The following is an 18526-nucleotide window of genomic DNA, read 5'->3' as shown; positions in this document are numbered from 1 at the left end:
CCATAATTCTTAAATAGAAGAAGTTTGAAACAACCAGGAATCTTCCTAGAACTGGCAGCCCCACCAAACTAAGTAATCGGGGGAGAAGAGCCTTAGTAAGAGACGTGACCAAGAACCCAATGGTCACTCTGGCTGAGCTAAAAAAATCCGGGTGTGCAGATGGGAGAAACTTCCAGAAGGTCACCCATCACTGCAGAACTCCAACAATCTGAGCTTTACTGCACAGTGGCAATCAAGTAGCCTCTCCTTATTAAAAGACACATGAAAGCCGCCTGGAGTTTGCAAAAAAAGCACCTAAAGGACCTCAGACTGTGAGAAACAAGATTCTGTGGTCTGATGAAACCAAGATTGAACTTTTTGGCCTCAACTCTAAGCATCGTGTCTAGAGGAAACCAGGCAATGCTCATCACCTGCCCAATATCATCCCTACAGTGAAGCATGGTGGTGGCAGCATTATGTACGGAGGAAACAAGGCACTGCTCGTCACCTGTCCAATACTACCCCTACAGTGAAGCATAGTGGTGGTGGCAGTATCATTTACGGAGGAACCCAGGCACTGCTCGTCACCTGCCTAATACCATCCCTACAGTGAAGCATAGTGGTGGCAGCATCATGTACGGAGGAAACCAGGCACTGCTTGTCACCTGTAAAATACTACCCCTACAGTGAAGCAAGGTGGTGACAGCATCATGTACGGAGGAAACCAGGCACTGCTCGTCACCTGCCCAATACCATCCCTACAGTGAAGCATGGTGGTGGCAGCATCAGAGGAAACCAGGCACTGCTCATCACCTGCTTAATACCATCCCTACAGTGAAACATGGTGGTGGCAGCATCATGTACGGAGGAAACCAGGCACTGCTCATCACCTGCCTAATACCATCCCTACAGTGAAGCATGGTGGTGGCAGCATCAGAGGAATCCAGGCGCTGCTCATCATCTGCCTAATACCATCCCTACAGTGAAGCATGGTGGTGGCAGCATTATGTACGGAGGAAACCAGGCACTGCTCATCACCTGCCCAATACCATCCCTACAGTGAGGCATGGTGGTGGCAGCCAATGGCGGATTATCATATGGGCGGTTCGGGCGGCCGCCCGGGACCCGAGGCTCCCAGGGGGCCCATGGCCTCCCGAACCGCACATAATTTAAAAAAACTATACAGCGCTCTAGTGCTACTAACTGCCGCTGTGGACCGCACTGGTCCCACTTCCAACTGAAACTGCATCCGCAGGACACAGATTAAATTGGGTTGAATGCTGGAGCCTCGCTCCAGAATGCACTCTGCCGTGAGCGGCTCAGCCCAGGCAGGCGCGATGTAGTGACGTCATCGCGCCTGTCTGCACCGAGTCACTCACAGGACAGTGCAGAGGAGGAGAAGATTCCCCACCCTCGTGGGAACGGGGATAGGTAAGTAATTATGTTATTTTTTTTAATTAGGTACGTACATATGGTGACATTATACTGTATAGGACAACTAAGGGGAACATTATACTGTATAGAGGCAGCTATGGAGGGCATTATACTGTGTAGAGGCAGCTATGGAGGGCATTATACTGTGTAGAGGCAGCTATTGAGGGCATTATACTGTGTAGAGGCAGCTATGGTGGCATTATACTGTGTAGAGGCAGCTATGGAGGGCATTATACTGTGTAGAGGCAGCTATGGAGGGCATTATACTGTATAGGACAGCTAAGGGGAACATTATACTGGTGTAGAGGCAGCTATGGAGGGCATTATACTGTGTAGAGGCAGCTATGGAGGGCATTATACTGTGTATCAGTTATGGGGGCATTATACTGTATAGGACAGCTAAGGGGAACATTATACTGTGTAGAGGCAGCTATGGAGAGCATTATACTGTATGGGGCAGCTATGGGTGGCAATATACTGTGGGGGCAGCTATGGGGGACATTATACTGAGCAATTATAAGAGCTGCAGGGTGGTGCTATGTGGCACTATATACAAGGGGGGATTTCTGTATAGCACTATATAGAAGAGGGAGCGCTGTGTATCACTATATCTAAGGGGGAGCGCTGTGTAGCACTATATACAAGAGGGGGAGGGCTATGTGACGTTATTTACAGAGGGGGAGGGCTGTGTAGCGCTACTATAGGGGTCTGTGTGTAGCGCTATCTGCAGGGAGCTGTGTGTGGCTCTATCTACAGGGAGCTGTGTGTGGTGCTATCTACAGGGGGCTGTGTGCAGAGCTATCTACAGGGGGCTGTGTGCGGTGCTATCTACAGGGGGCTGTGTGCGGTGCTATCTACAGGGGGCTGTGTGTGGCGCTATCTACAGGGGGCTGTGTGTGGCGCTATCTACAGGGGGGCTGTGTGTGGAGCTATCTACAGGGGGGCTGTGTGTGGAGCTATCTACAGGGGGGCTGTGTGGTAATATCTACAGGGGGCTGCGTGTGGCGCTATCTACAGGGGTCTGTGTGTGGTGCTATCTACAGGAGTCTGTGTGTGGTGCTATCTACAGGGGGCTGTGTGTGGCGCTATCTAAAGGGGGTTGTGTGTGGTGCTATCTACAGGGGCTGTGTGTATGTGGTGCTTTACTCTACAGTGTTTGACACAATTTTATTCAGGGGTGCAGTCTATGGTGCTATAATATTTAGGGGCCCAGCGTTTGGTACTATTTTATTCTGGCGCGCAGTGTTTGGTGCTATTATATTTAGGGGCACAATGTGTGGCACCATGATAATTTTATCTTTGTTTATAGGTGTGGAAATGTTGGAAAAGTGAGGAGCCAAAGACATCTGAATGGCAAATTCTGCAGAAATGGGTCATGGCCGGGAAAAGTAGCCATGAAGTCTGGACCGGATGAAGAAGAGAAGAAAAGAGGAAAAAAACTAAGTCACCTGTGAGTCACTAGATTTATAGACAATCTGTCAGCTCTCCTGACATGTTTATTATACGTTTGTATTTCACAAAAAGTATTTGTGCAGTCCAGGACCGATAGACAAATAAGTGTTACTATTCCCCTTGTCAGGAGAATGTGTCCCTACACGGTGCAATACTGTCAGCGATGGTTGGAGACTGTCAGTATGTGGGGACACAGCCTTTTGACAAGGAGAGTAGTAACACCCATTTGTTAATGCCTGGACATAAAGGAAGTGTTAACAATAGTTACAGGGCGGCGGTGGAGAAGGGGGCCCAACTTTGGGTAACAGCCCAGGGCCTATGGTCTACTTAATCCGCCACCGGTGGCAGCATCATGTACGGAGGAAACCAGGCACTGCTCATCATCTGCCCAATACCATCCCTACAGTGAAGCATGGTTGTTGCAGCATAAGAGGAAACCAGTCACTGCTCGTCACCTGCCCGATACCATCCCTACAGTGAAGCATGGTGGTGACAGCATCATGCTGTTGGGGTGTTTTTCAGCGGCTGGGACAGGGAGACTGATCAGGGTTGAGGGAAAGATGTATGGAGCAAAGTACAGAGATATTCTTAATGAAAACCTGATCCAGAGTGCTCCGGACCTCAGACTGGGCCGAAGGTTCACCTTCCAACAAGACAATGACCCTAAGCACACAGCCAAGACAACACAGGAGGCTTAGGGACAACTCTGTGAATGTCCTGAAGTGGCCCCGCCAGAGCCCTGACTTGAACCCAATTGAACATCTCTGGAGAGACCTGAAAATGACCGTCCACCGACGCTCCCCATACAACCTGACAGACATAGAGAGCATCTGCGGAGAAGAATGGAAGAAAATCCCCAAATCCAGGTGTGTAAACCTTGTGGCATCATATCCAAGAAGACTGGAGGCCGATATCACTGACACAGGTGCTTCAACTGAGTACTGAGGAAAGGGTCTAAATACGTATGTTAATGCAATACTGTATTTTAGTTTTTCCTTTTTAATAAATTAGCAAAGATTGCTAACATTCTGTTCTCACTTTGACATTATGGGATATTGAGCGCAGAATTTAAAAAAGTAAAACGATCTGAAAACTTTCCGAATGCTTTGTATTGATAGGTCTGGTCTGAGGTCTTATAGTAATATAGGAGGTTTAAATATATATAGTCACGTCCTTTTATATAAACCACACCTCTTAAACAGGATACTTTTTAGATACTTGAGATACTGACTAGTGCTGCTGACAGATTTGCAGGTTACAGTAGTGGAGCATGCAGGCAGCCCTATCATGTGGTGCTGACTCTCCAGATACTCGTTGGTGCGATGCCGGCAGTCCTCATTATCCTAGGACTTATCATCCTCATCTTCTATCCAATCACCGAAGACACAAGGAGGGAAACAGAGCTTGCACTCAATAACATAAGGTAATGGGCTAAAATGCTAAGAACTTTTTTTTAACACCTTTGCTGTAGGTCTTGCAATAGGTTTTATGCAATCAATATGTGAGTCACTGGGCATTAGGGCTTAGTTGCACCATCCTGTAATACCAAGGTAGAACAACGCATAAGCAACAGGCAGATTATCCTACCAGTTGTGAGGGGAGAACTATCACATTTCTTTGGAAGGAGGGAAATGGAGAATAGTACTTCCCAAATAATAGTGCCATATAGTGTGTAAGCAATACCATCATACAATGCCAAATAACAGCAGCACTCAAAAAAAAACCTGCCATACAGTGAACACATGACGGTGCCATAGAGCGCATAAATAATACCATCATACAATGCCAAATAACAGCAGCACTCAAAATAAACCTGCCATACAGTGAAATAGTGCCATAGAGCGCATAAATAATACCATCATACACTGCAAAATACCAGCAGCATTCACACAAAACTGCCATACATTGCCTTCACAATAGTGCCATACAGTGATTACATAACAGGGCCATAGAGCCTATAAATAATACCATCATACAATGCCAGATAACAGCAGCATGCACACAAAACGGCAATACAGTGCTTTCATAATAGTGCCATACAGTGAACATAAGGCTGGGTTCACACTGAGTTTTTTTAAGCAGAAAATCTGCCTCAAAATTGCAGATTTTGCTCTGCCTGCACGCCAATTTTTGCGGCGTTTTTCGCACGCGGCCATTGAGCGCCGCGGGCAAAAAACACCTCTGCCTCCCATTGATGTCAGGCCGAAGATAGGGCATGTCCCTTTTTCCCGCGAGCCGTTTTTTCCGCTCAAGGACGTTTTTTGGCGCGTTTTCCGACACAGTTTACGGCATCAAAAAACTGTGTGAACTGACCCTAAGAGTGCCATATAGCACATAAATAATACCATTATCAAATGCCAAATACCAGCAGCACGTACACAAAACTGCCATACAGTCCCTTTATAATAGTGCCATACGGTGATTACATAATAGCACGGCTGGCTACATGATGTAACTTTGCAATAGATCTCATAAGAAAGTTTAGAACTGGTAACACATGGTGGCGATGAGGTGGCAAAGGGCCCGGTGGAATAGCATTTTTTGCCAGTTAATAATCTAAATTACATAAATCGTGGTAAAATCACAGGATTACAATGACCGCGCCACAATTTGAATGCTTCTCTATCGAAAGATGTCGCAAGCGAAAACTGTGCACATGAAGGATTTTCTGTGGTGGTCGCTTGGAAATAGTTTTTCATAATGAAACAATGAGATTGCTCCTTGGTAATCCTGTTATAAATAAGAGGCCTAGGGATGGGAACAAAATAAAAGCATGCAGTACTTCAATGTGGCCAATAGGGGGGGTAATTTGCTTATTTATCCGCCGGTTAGTATTTTAATCCTATTTCTTCTCATTATCCAAATAACACAAGAAATAAAACATTGTAACGCAGAAGTGAATCTAATGCAAGTATTGTATATGTGGCTCTGGATGAGGGTATTTGGTAATGCAGAAGCGAGCTGTATGTATATGTAGGAGTCAGGAGCAATAGCCGTCAGCCCAACCAGCGTTCAGCTGACATCCGTCTAAGGCTATGTTCACACGCTTAACAAAAAACGGCTGAAAATACGGAGCTGTTGACGGCTCAAGAAGTGACATGCATTTTTTTTACGTGGCGTTTTTTACGGCCGCGTAAAAAACAACCCGTGGGAACGGATTTTCATTTTTCCCATCGAAATCAATGGGCAGAAGTTTGGAGGCGTTCAGCCGCCACATTTTTTGCCGTTTTTCAGGGCATTTACGGCCCGAAAAACGTCTGAAAATAGCCCGTGTGAACATATCCTAAAGTGTATGGACAGCTTTAGGCCTATAAATCTGTTATATAAAATAAGTCGTAACCACGTAAAATCCATAATTTCACACAATACATTTTCCCAGGTTGCAGACTCGACGCTCGACCCTTATTGTCATCTAAACTGAACGTCCGATTCTGGAGGAACACGTCTACATCACAGGAATATCTGCCCACGTAAAACCTACAACTCCATCTACTGACCCATAGACTAACCGGAGTATGGTAAATCACAGGCTATCAGCAGCAGCCGGACGCGATCATTACCCTCCTCGTCCAATCAGAGACCGGCATAAGATCCATGACCAGAACCATCTGAGTAGCAATCTATTATATTTACCTACTGTATGGCCCAAGTAGCGCTATGTCCTTTCCAGAATATGGGTGCAAATATTATTTATGAAAGACAGAAAACTGTTACATGTCTAAGATATATATTTTTTATCACGTGTGAAGTCATTTTATTATAAGATATATTAATAATAGATTATTCAGGCGCATGTGTGCGGGTACATAGATGATTGTTGATGCAGTAAGTATGTAAAAAGGGTCCATAGCAACCTTAGGTACCATAGCAACCAGAGTTTGACTTTCAGTTCCTAAACTCCAATGGTAAAATGAAACATGAATTCTGATTGGTTGTTGGGGGGGTTCTTGACACAGGAGACCCAATGGGCATATTTTTTTTTTACAAATAGGTACAAGTTGTGGTGAAATGTAATTTGAGTGATGTCTGCAACATATTTATTAAAATGTCTTATGGTCCATGATGAACACCTCGAATACTTCAGACTGGAGTAATGGGAGTACAAGTTCTGAGCCAGTCATACATGAGCTCTACCTAAGTTTATCTTCGGACATTGTTAAATACGGCGCATAGCGGTGATTACCAGGCCACGTCCCCACATCAAGTGTGTGAAGATTCACCCGTCGTCGTAATCGGTTAGACGCACTCAGTGGAGACGGCCATTTTAGGAGCAAAATCTCCCTGTGTGCTGTGACATCACTGAGGTATGGGCCAAAAATGGCTGACTGTAATGTATGCCCCGAAATAAAACTGCAGGGCTAGGACTGTTTGTACCAACAACAAAAAAATATATTAGAAAAAAAAAAATTAACAAATTATTTGTTTTTTTCTAACTCCAAATAAAACAACCGCCTGTTTGCTTTGTTGATTTTCTCTTGTTATAATTTCCATAGCAACCACTCGCAAACCCATCAATCGATGTCTTAAAATTATGTTTCCCTCTCGTCATACAGTAGTCTAGGACTTGAAGGGAGTGTTTTGCCGTGGTAAAAAAAAACGGCCGAAATTGCCTCCCATTTCAAGGTGGAGGCGTTTTTTTCCCACGAGTGGGAAAAAAACGCTCGCGGGAAAAAGCGACATGCCCTATCTTGAGGCCTTTTCTGCCTCAAAAACCCCATTGACCTCAATGGGAGATGGAAAAAACATCTCGAACCACCAACGAGTTTTTATACGCGATTTTTGATGCGTTTTATGGCAAAAAAACGCTCACAATTTGCCTGAAGAGGAAAAAAAAAAAACACGGCAAAAAGCGCGTCAAATAATGCCTGTGGTGCAAAACCACTTCCAAAAAAAACTGAGCTGATTTTTACAGGCAGAATTTATTTTTTACAGGCAAAATTCTGATTGCAAAAAAACTCAGCGTGAACATACCCTATGCCCTACGCCGTCATACACATGGCAGAAAGGCGAGCACGATGCTGTACAGCTTGTTATTGGGACCCTGTGGCTACATATCTGCAGGGAATGTGTGTGCCGATGGAAAATATTTGATGCAGCATGTCATCATTTTTGGGAGGTTGTACGGAGCCATAATACAGCCATAAGGTCATAAATCAACTCAAAGTACTCGTCAGCTCCCTCTCTCAACTCCTCTTGGTAACTCATACAAAAAGCTTCAGGTACGTTAAAGAGAATATGAAGTTTGTCCCTCCTCCTGAGGCACGATGGGAGGGTCATTCAGAATAAAGAAAAAAAGTGGCAGACCATATGTCTCCAAGAAAAGCTGACGGCAGCCCCTTCGTTTAGCCATTGGTGAGGATCCGACCACTAGTGATATTGCGGGGTAGGAAAACTCAATATGCATGTTCCACTGTATGCGTTTACATATAATATATATATTATATATATATATATATACACATACATACACACACAGGCGAGTCGCATTATTATGATCACCACCTACTTTCACGGCAGCGCGTAGCCCATGTAGGAAGTGGTGTCTCGTGGGCTGTCTTGGTGGGTATATAAGGTGTGCGATAGGCTGTCTGAGCACATATCACTCGTTGTTGCCATGGGGAAAAGGGGCGATTTTGCAAAAAGGGATGATTATTTTGGGCCCAGGGTGGCGGTATTTCTCACACAGCGCAGTTTATGAACTGTCCGCGTGCTGCCGTGGTGAAAGTGTATCATGAGTGGACAAATGGGAATAACCGACGTGGAAACTGTGGACACCACGTGAGAAGTAAATGTCGGCTACGAAGGTGCACGAGGGCCAAACGACACGCTGCAGTGGAGCAGCTCACCGTGAAACTGAACCAGGGGGCTTCAAGACGTGCATCTAAAACAACCATTCAGTGAACCCTACTGCGTATGGGGTTCCGAAGCAGACGGGTGGTCACTGCTCCTATGCTAGCACAGGTGCATCTGAAAAAAAGGCTTCACTTTGTGCAGTAGTATCAGATTTAGATCACCGATTCCTGGCAAAGGGTTGTCTTCTCCAATGAGTCGGGTTTTCTGCTTCATCGAACAAATGAACCAACATGTGTCAGGCGAGAAACATCAGAGAACAAACACGCTGCAAACAATGCTGGAAGAACACAAGCCGATGGCGGCAGCGTTATGGTCTGGGGAATTTTTTCATGGCAATCTCTGGGCCCACTCATCCCTGTGGACGGCACTCTGAACCGATTTGGGTATGAATCCATCATTGCAGATCACGTCCCCCCCCCCATACATGCTGATGGTCTTCCCTGGGGCAGATGGTTCTTCCAGCAAAACAATGTGACACGTCACACGGCTAGAAATGTCCAATAGTGGTTGAAGGAGCACGACCAAGACCTCCAAGTACTTCCCTGGCCCCCTAATTCACCAGACTTGATCCCAATTAAGCACCTGTGGGACCTCGATCGCCTTGTTCGCTCCATGGATCCTCCCCCCACGCACCCTCCAGTAAATGTGGGATGCACTGCAGTCAGCATGGCGCCAGATACCGGAGACCACCGACCAGCCCCTTATTGAGTCACTCCCCGCCCGTCTAGCTGCTGTCCGTGCTGCACATGGCGGCTACTCTGGATATCAGCTGGTGGTCATAATGGGACTAGACTGTGTGTATATAAACATATACTGTTAACGTTCCGTTTTTGTGGGGCCAAAAGATTGTGTTTGAAGACGGACTATATTCGCTAACTTTATGATCGAAATGTGATGTGAACAGATCCTTACCCTGTACATATAGATCCGGTCAGTCTCTGAGCAAGATAAACATAGCCCAGTAACAGGATCTCGCTGGCCTCCTGGCGTAAATCCCATAATACAAAACGAGAGAATGAAGAGATCATTCCCAAAGAGAAATTTATTTGATTTCACACATATACATCCTCCTACACAGCGGATAAATAGTAATTAATGTATTTCTGAGCTGAAAAAATATATATTGGATTCCTGTTTTCAGCAATGTAGAAAAGCAGCCATCTTCCCTGGGGGCACTGCATCATAAATACACCCCCCCCCCCCTGCAGACTGGTGATCGTGTGGTCACCTGCCTCAGCCTGTTGCTGGGCAACAACAATCTTTTGGAAGTTGCCTAGCAAGAACATTGCATAGGGCTACATGCCAATTTTGTACGAAATAATTGGATTGTGACATCGAAATAAATATAAATAAATGGAGTTGCAACGTGGTATAATGCATTGGACATCTCAAAAACTGTAACCCACCAATGCCCGTTCATCAGTTTTCAGGGAGTCCGCTACTCTGCTTTGTCCAGGTTGTGAGGTACTTTTCCAGACAAAAGCACAGTGGCATACACAATACTTCTCTGGCGAGCCTCGATACCACCATCTGATGTGCCCAACTCCTCAAGTGTCATTCTAATGGCAGATTTCATCTTCATTGCTGTCCTATAAGCTTATATTATGTCCAGGCAAGTCTATGGTTATAATACGGTGGAAATGAGGACCTCCGGTGAGAAGAGCACCATGGCCCCACTATCTGCTGTCTGGATGCAGAGCTTTACTATCCTAACAAGCTGAGGAGCCTCCTTAGCTATACTGTCATGTTACTGTAGAGGTTCTGCTCCTTCCCTGACAAGGAGTCTCCTCCGCTATACTGCCATGCTACTAGAGGCTCTGGTCATAACCCTACAAGCTGAGGAGTCTCCTCAGCTATACTGCCATGCTACGATAGAGGCTCTGCTCCTTCTAAGCTGAGGAGTCTCCTCCACCATACTGCCATTTTACTGCAGAGGCTCTGCTCCTTCCCTGACAAGCAGGGCAGAAAGCTATTTCTATTGGCTGTTCTGCAGTAAACAGATGATCACTATGCAAAGACCTGGCTGTGGGGAGAGTGATGGAGCATGCATGTCCACCAGCTTCAGCACAGTAGGTGGACTTGTACACGGTTATACACTTTGAAGACCCAGTGGCACAATAGTATGCACGTAATTGTCAAATGTCACTGGATTGTTTTTTTAAACAGCACGTAAATAGCAAAACAGTTTATTTTTTTTATGATCTATTTAATTAATATGATATTGAATGGTGGGACAATCCCTTTAATTCTGGACAAGTTCAAGGATTAGGAGATATGGTAGAATGGAAGACGAGAAATACACATAATTGTAAGAGCATCCCACAACTGGTACATTCATTTACATTCTTATAGAGGTCATGGTTTTTGACCCAATAATAAAAAGTTGACATTCTAGTTCTTATGCTGGATACAGACACAGATTTACATACAGATACTGACTTCACAATGGTCAGATAGGCGAGTGCTCATGCTCCATCTATAACGGACTGTATAAATAATTGCATATTAAATCCATCCAACTAGGGGTAGACAAATTACAGAAGACCCTAGGAGTCAGCGAAGTGCCAGTAGGGTATTTATCCACATGGACTATATGGCTCCTGGCGTGTCCATTCAGCAAGAATAAGCACTCTCTCTCTCTCATGATGGCGAAAAAAATAAACAACCACTTGAGCTTCTGTATCCAGCATTACAATCAATGTCGTAATACACGTCCTGGCTGGGGGATCAATGTTACAGTCTCATGATCTGAGGGACCCTTGCGGAGACATGAATAGGACGTAAAATTGGTCATTTGCATTCTGTAACTGTCTGTCAACAGACATTTTGGCTGAAATAAAATATCCAATGCATGTTTATTATATGGAGGAGAGGAAGATGGGAGGCTGCCAGACACAGTAAATGCCGGGGTGTGTTGTGTCCATAGCATTAGGCAGAAATAATCCGTCCCGTAGGTTCCTCCAGACAATAAACCTCAGACGAGAACCAGCCAGGCCCCCATAGACCATTGCTGGTGGATCTGAACTTCAGGAATGCAGCAACCAATACGAGTGATGATGGTACTAGGGTCCCTTTAATTTAAAATAATCAATTCTACTGATGTTTCCACAAACCATTAAAGAACAGTAGAAATGGACGGGCCACTTTGGAAACACCTTTTTGTTAGAAAGTCCCCCGAATGATAAGTTGATCACTGGGTGTCTTGCTGCTGGGAGCCCCAGGGATCAGCTGTAATCTCTCGGGGAGCCACCACATGTAAGATGAAGCATGACAAGGCCTCTATCTACATCAAAAAGCCATTCATGGATGTGCCGGGCCCTCCAGAGCAAATTTTTTGTGGACTAGCGAAACATACATCACAATGCACCCTACTAATATATCCCATTGGGATATTACAATTATTGCAGACGTCCTCCTTTACAAAAACATGCTTTGCAGGGGATGGGGTGGTTTGAGAAACTTCTTTGCTGCTTCTCTTAGAGGGGAAACCAATGGAAAAAATTAAAAAATACAAATAAATATGCATTAATTCTACCTTGAGAGTAGATGTTAATGGATGTCCTATATAAATAAGATCACTAAGGCCAGATTCACACGAACGTGAGGAAACTGACATAAAAAAATGTGACATTTTTCACATCCAAGTTGCCCCCTTACGGGTTCCGTTTTCAGAGATCCACATAGACTTGAGCCTATCGAGGGATCCGCGAAAACTGAACAAAATAGGACATGTTCTAATTTTCAACAGACCCTTCACACGGTCCGTTGAAACAACGGCCCCATTGAAATAGATGCGTCCGTGTGACGGCCGCTGTTTTAACGGCCGTCAAACGGATGTACTCTACGTTTGTCTGAATTCTGCCGAATACTGCTGGATCCACCAACAGGGATCTAGTGTATGGATGATTTATAGAGGTTTTCCACCTAAATGTATTTATAAAAAAAAATGGCTAATATGACAGTACAGGGGTCCTGCCAAGACTTCTTGGCAATTCTGTCTTGAGCTGTAGACGTAATTTGAGACAAGCTGGTTGCTAGGGACATGCTGCTCGACAACCCCACAGAAAAGGCCGGTTGTTAGGCAGTTTATCCCAAGCAACCAGACAGAACATAACTCAGCTGAAAGCTGGATTGGCACGGTCCTAAAAAAACGCAGCATGGCAGTAGACATGTCTTGCTATTCCTCATCTCGCGTTCTTATTTAGCGTAATCTCAGACAGACGGATATTGGGGCTGTCAGGCAGCATGTCCATAGCAGAGTTATTAACCAGATTTTTCGAAGCAGAAATTTTGGTGTCGAAATGTCTTAACCGCAGTAAATATGAACATCAATGCCGATAAAATGCACCTTTCTCAGCGCTTGCACATTGTTCTATATAACACTGGCCCTACCCACATAATAGTGGTCATTAATTTATATTCTGAACCGTAACAGATCATCTCCCACATGTATGGAATATGCCGCACATACACTATAGATACGATCAGTGCAGGTACATGCATTAACAAGAATACATTCCTCATGCATGTCCACCAGTACTTCAATATCTAGCAATAAATACTGCAAATACTGACACACGCCAGTACAATCACATCAGAAACACTTACAATTCACTATGATAATGAGCAAATCTCTCTCCGACGTCATCGTCTGCTCATTCTAATAAATATTGATGGATGTGGATTTCATTCCATCACAAATTCGCTCCTGTGACATCATAGACCTCATATGTATTATTAAATAATAAGTGAACCCCTTACATGTAGGTTCAGGGTGGAGTCCAGGAGATCTAGGATGTGTATTGCACAAAACACCGGGATACTATCCCGACAGCACCAGAGGAAAGTAAAGAATCAATACAACAGTCTGCAGTCGCTGAAGAAGTTTACAGATTGGAAATGGATATTTACAGGATATTGTAGTATGTGGGTGGTGGAGGCTCAACCCCAGTGCATACGGTTAAGCTGCACAGCAGCACGGCTCCGGTTGGACAGTACACATTATGCGATGCTGTTGGGGGGCTCTGCCTGATTGACACTGTCGGAGCTCAGTGGAGATACGGGCGAGCCCCTGGCATCTCTGATGTACAGTTCCTGATTGGCCGAAAACGTCAAAGGGACGAAGCCTTCGTTGTCAGCTGTCAGGGTAATCCAAGAAGAGGAGCCTGAAAGAATGAAATCAGGGTTAGCCATTTTAGTGATCTGTAAATTAGAAACGGGAGAGTATGGCAAACATGCTGGAGAATCTCGTGCCATAAACAAAAACCTTCTCCAGTCATTTGAATAAAGCCGGCCATGTGTATATTAGATTTTAGTTATCAGATCCTGCAGCTACGTAGGATGACAGATTGATGGATTTTATGTCCCCAACTCTAGAGCTTTTCATGGGGATAAACGGCACCAAAGGTGTCAGGCAGCCACTTACCTTCTTCCTGCGGGATCATACACGTCTAAGCCTGTCTGAACAGCGCCAACCGGAGTCCCTACGAGTCCATGATACACCATGCGCTGCCATATGGCGACTCAGATATAGTATGCCATGGAACTCAAATTGGAGGCACATGGGGGGTCAATTTGAGCACATAGAAATTTAGAAGCACGGGAGCTGCTCAGTAATGTATGGAGATGACTAATTTACTAGGATATCCCCTTTAATACCACAGCATATTTATACCAAAAATGTTGTCAGGGTCTTAGAAAAAGTGTGAGAATGACATCACAAATGCAAAATATACCTCTACAGGCAATAGACCGGGGCAACTCTTAACTCACCCAGCTGCATTTCCACCAGTGACAGACAGAAGAGCTCCTGGATGGTGACGAGACGCAGCTTGTTGTCGCACAGCAAAACTGACTTTTTGACCAGCGAACTGTCCGAGTGATTCCTCTGTAGGTATAAAGGGAAATTTATAATATGAAGGCTGTCAATTATTTTCTATTGAGCAAAATGGGTATTTGGAACCGTTTTTGCAATACAGTTTATAATTGCTTAACCCTTGTGTAATGGAAATTAGCTCTTTATGTGCTGATTTTCTGTTGAACCTGTGCTTATAAACTGCAACCAATGTGAGAAAGCAGAGCTGCAGTGTAAAGCAAAGTAAAAACAGCAATAAGCCAAACTACCTCAAACTCCCATTGTGCAAAGGCAGTAACAACTGCACATCTTCTTTATACGCCGATTATTTTTGCTTCTTCATACCACAATATTGGACGAGTAGAAATCCAACAAGCTGGATCTCCAGAATAAAATCTATTATCTACTCCATAGCATCAGCTTATTCGTTGTGCAGCATAAACCCATAATCTAAGACAAGCCAATTTATCAAGTCTTAAAGCAGCACCATCTTTTCTTACAGTTATTCCGACCTTAGACATATCCACAGGATATACCATAATTGTCTGATAGATGCCAGTCCCCACTTTGTGACACGCACCTATCTCCAGAACAGGGGTCACATGACCCAGTCCCGCCATGTTCCTTCTCTTAAAGGGTTATTCCCACTTTAGATATTTATGGCATATCCTATGTCCAGAACGATTGTCACCTGACCCCATCCAGCAATGTCATCCAGACGGAGAATGGAGAGGTGGCCGTTAATGTGCACGCGTGCTCGTCCGTTTCCGTAACTCCCATAGAACACACATGTGCGCACCTACTTTTGAATTGATAATCCGTCTGGATGCCATGGCTGCCTCACCAGGTAGGATGGGGGTCAGATGACCCCCGTTCTGGATATAGGTGCGGATCCTGTGGATATGCCAGGTCTACGGTGAGAATAACCCGTTATCCCAAGGGAGATGCTTATTCACTGGCCTCCATACATACAAGAAACATTCATTATGAATACAAAATATGTTTTTTTTAGTGTATTTTTGCTGGATTCTTTTAGAAATAAAATAAAAATGGCGTGTGGAATATATCCAATATCAGCCATCTGTTTGTGGCCCAAGCACTCTAATCCACAGGGCGGCTCCTCTCTTTTTCTCAGACTTTTTCCCAGAGCTGCAACTGAATCTTTATCAGTCTGACATAAAAGCTTGAGCTGACAAATCCAATTACTGCAGGAATAAATCAATACTCCGCCACGCGTCCCCCTCCCCACGCTGGTGGGGATGGCCTATCACGGCGAGGTCCTCGAAAGTCTCTGGTAATTTCAGAACGACAGCAATAATTGGATGATATCTACTTAATGCATGTTCTCCGCAGGGAAGGACGGAAAAAGCTTGCAAATGTTCCTTAAAGGAAAGGTGTCGTGAACTTTTTTTTTTTTTTTATCATATTGCTTTTAGTATGATAAAAAAATAAAAGTGTATTTATTTGTGTTCGTGTGTTCTACTTTTTGCTTTTTTTTTTATTTTTACTTCACTACGGGGGCTGCCATTTTTTTTTATGGCATATCCTATGTCCAGAACGATTGTCACCTGACCCCATCCAGCAATGTCATCCAGACGGAGAATGGAGAGGTGGCCGGTAATGTGCACGCTTGCTCGTCCGTTTCCGTAACTCCCATAGAACAGACTGGAAAGAGCCGTACACACATGTGCGCACCGACTTTTGAATGGATAATCCGTCTGGATGCAATGGCTGCCTCACCAGGTAGGATGGGGGTCAGATGAGACACATACAGAGATGGAATACGGCACAAACATCCCCATAGAGAATGCGAACGGGAGCCGTTCCATTCTCTGCAGCGTACTCCGTCTGTGTGGGAACGGCACATGCGCCGCTCCCACACATACCATAAGGAAGGTCTTTGGCTGAGCGAAATCCGGCGCAATTTTCATGCGAGATGACGACTTCCGGTCGCGTCTTCCGGCCATACGTTCAATGGAACGAAGGCGCAAGGAATAGGAGCGGAGGCGGCAGGAGCAGGTAATTTATGTTCGTGTATGTGATGTGTGTTTTACGTTCGTGTATGTTTGTGTTATACTGTCTGATTACCACTGTATCTAATCCTCCTACACTGTGCAGTCGCTCAGAAGATGGCGGCACACAGTGTAGGAGGTTTGACGATTCAAACCCCCTCCTCCTGGCACTAGCCAGAATAAGGGAGGGGGGATTGTGTGAGGACACTAGAGAGTGTGTCTACCCCAAATTTGCACTATAAAGCAATGAGGTTGCTTTACCACATTGACCATGCTGCAATATTGGGAAGTGCTCCCTCTAGTGACCAGCACATGGAAATGTTATAAATTAGAATCTAATTTATAATATTTCCTGACGTGTGAAAAAATTAAAAAAATTAAAACAAATGTGTAATCACTCAAATAAAAATAGTTTAACTAAAAAAAAACAAAACATTTCTAGCGACATATTCCTTTTAAAGGGGAACGTACAGCACAGAGAACAATCGCTGTACCAGTGGATAGAGAAGGAGGTCGTCATTCTGAAGACCATATCATTGGTTACAACAATACCACCCAATTATTACAGACAGCATTAATGCGGACTGAAAAGTTTCTCAATAGAATTTTCCAGGACCCAGAGAATTAGCTTCAATATCTCCTGGTCTGACAACTCGTTGGGCATCAGAAAATGGCACCCGGAGCAGTTGTCACTTTTTAGCCACTGGAAACTTGTAGGGTCCTAAACTGTATCGTCTCCTGATCATGCAACTGAAACAGGTCCAAACCCATATATTATCCCCCCCATTTCATTATGTGGGGAGGACCCATGTTGCAGCTTTCACACCTTATAATCTGCACCAACTTCTGCTGTCCTACAATAAAGCCCCTACATCTGCGTAATGGGACACTAGACCTCAATTCTATCTCATGTCCTTTTGCTGTGTAGTTGAGTGCAGCTTTTGTTTTCTGTTGTCAGGCATATCTGACCAAGGACAGGTTGACCGTAGAGTTCTTTACATTTCTGACAGGAAGTCCAAAAAAATCCCTGCCTCCTTGAACACTCAACTCCAGTTCCAAGAACCTCCAGAAACATTGATATCAGCAGGTCGACTTATAAAATGCACTTTTTAAAGGGTAACTAAACGTTCGACAAAATTCTGACATCTCATAATGACCTGTCAGAAGTTTTGATTGGTGGGGGTCCGAGCACTGAGACCCCCACCAATCTCTAAAACGAAGCAGCAGAAGCGCTTGTGTGAGCGCTCAGCTGCTTAGTTTCTGTTTGGCTTTTTCCGGAAATCAATGTATCGGAGTACGGGATCAATAGAAAGTCTATGAGCGTGTACTCCGATACATCGGCTTTCCGGAAAAAGCCGAACAGACATGAAGCAGCTGAGCTCTCACACGAGCACTTCGGTCGCATCGTTTTAGCGATTGACGGGGGTCTCAGTGCTCGGACCCCCACCAATCCAAACTTCTGACATGACACTGACATGTCAGAATTTTGTTGAACGTTTAGTTATGCTTTAAAGCTACAACTTACTCTTAGACGGCCCGCCATGGTCAGTGTAAACGAGTGCCAATCAACGAGACAGCTCGTTGATGGGCGCTCGTGTGCTCCTTTCACAAGAAGCTGTGTATGGGGACGATCGCTCCTTACTCTGATCGCACATCCCCATATATGTCTATCATGTCGGCAGCACGTCTCCTTGTTTACACAGGGAGATGTGCTGCCAACGATGATAATATTTTAGGCTGCATAAACGATACAATCAGCCGATGAAGGAGCGTTTGTTCGTTCATCGGCTGATCTGTTACCAGTGCAATGATTATTTATCTGATAATTGGCGCGTGTAAAAGGGCCATTAGTTGTGCTCCATAGAAACATTCCTCTTTAAATGCGAGCATCGACGTAACAATCCAATAGAGCAAATGGAGCAGCCCATGTTAATCTTGTTAG

General features: G+C 44.7%; 2 protein-coding genes across 5 annotated transcripts in view; one reads left to right on the top strand and one right to left on the bottom strand.

The window, feature by feature from the left end:
- MFSD2B (MFSD2 lysolipid transporter B, sphingolipid) overlaps positions 1-7333 on the top strand; it is a 77613-nt gene extending 70280 nt beyond the window's left edge. Inside the window, exons 13-14 of one of the 2 annotated variants that reach the window (XM_075860996.1) lie at positions 4112-4288; positions 6245-7333. In XM_075860996.1, coding sequence (XP_075717111.1) covers positions 4112-4288; positions 6245-6281 — 214 coding nt within the window. In that variant the 3' untranslated portion in view covers positions 6282-7333. The remainder of the gene's footprint in view (positions 1-4111; positions 4289-6244) is intronic. The other variant, XM_075860995.1, reaches the window with a different exon arrangement.
- Positions 7334-11772: 4439 nt separating this feature from the next.
- LOC142759117 (WD repeat and coiled-coil-containing protein-like) overlaps positions 11773-18526 on the bottom strand; it is a 39145-nt gene continuing 32391 nt past the window's right edge. For all 3 annotated transcript variants that reach the window (XM_075860991.1, XM_075860992.1, XM_075860993.1), the window contains 2 exons: positions 14491-14605; positions 11773-13883 (listed from right to left, as the gene is read on the bottom strand). In XM_075860991.1, coding sequence (XP_075717106.1) covers positions 13720-13883; positions 14491-14605 — 279 coding nt within the window. In that variant the 3' untranslated portion in view covers positions 11773-13719. The remainder of the gene's footprint in view (positions 13884-14490; positions 14606-18526) is intronic.

Source organism: Rhinoderma darwinii, chromosome 4 (genome assembly GCF_050947455.1).
Source record: "Rhinoderma darwinii isolate aRhiDar2 chromosome 4, aRhiDar2.hap1, whole genome shotgun sequence".
Lineage (NCBI taxonomy): Eukaryota > Metazoa > Chordata > Amphibia > Anura > Rhinodermatidae > Rhinoderma > Rhinoderma darwinii.
Note: the sequence above shows the minus strand (reverse complement) of the source record. Positions and strands in the feature narration are given on the sequence as shown.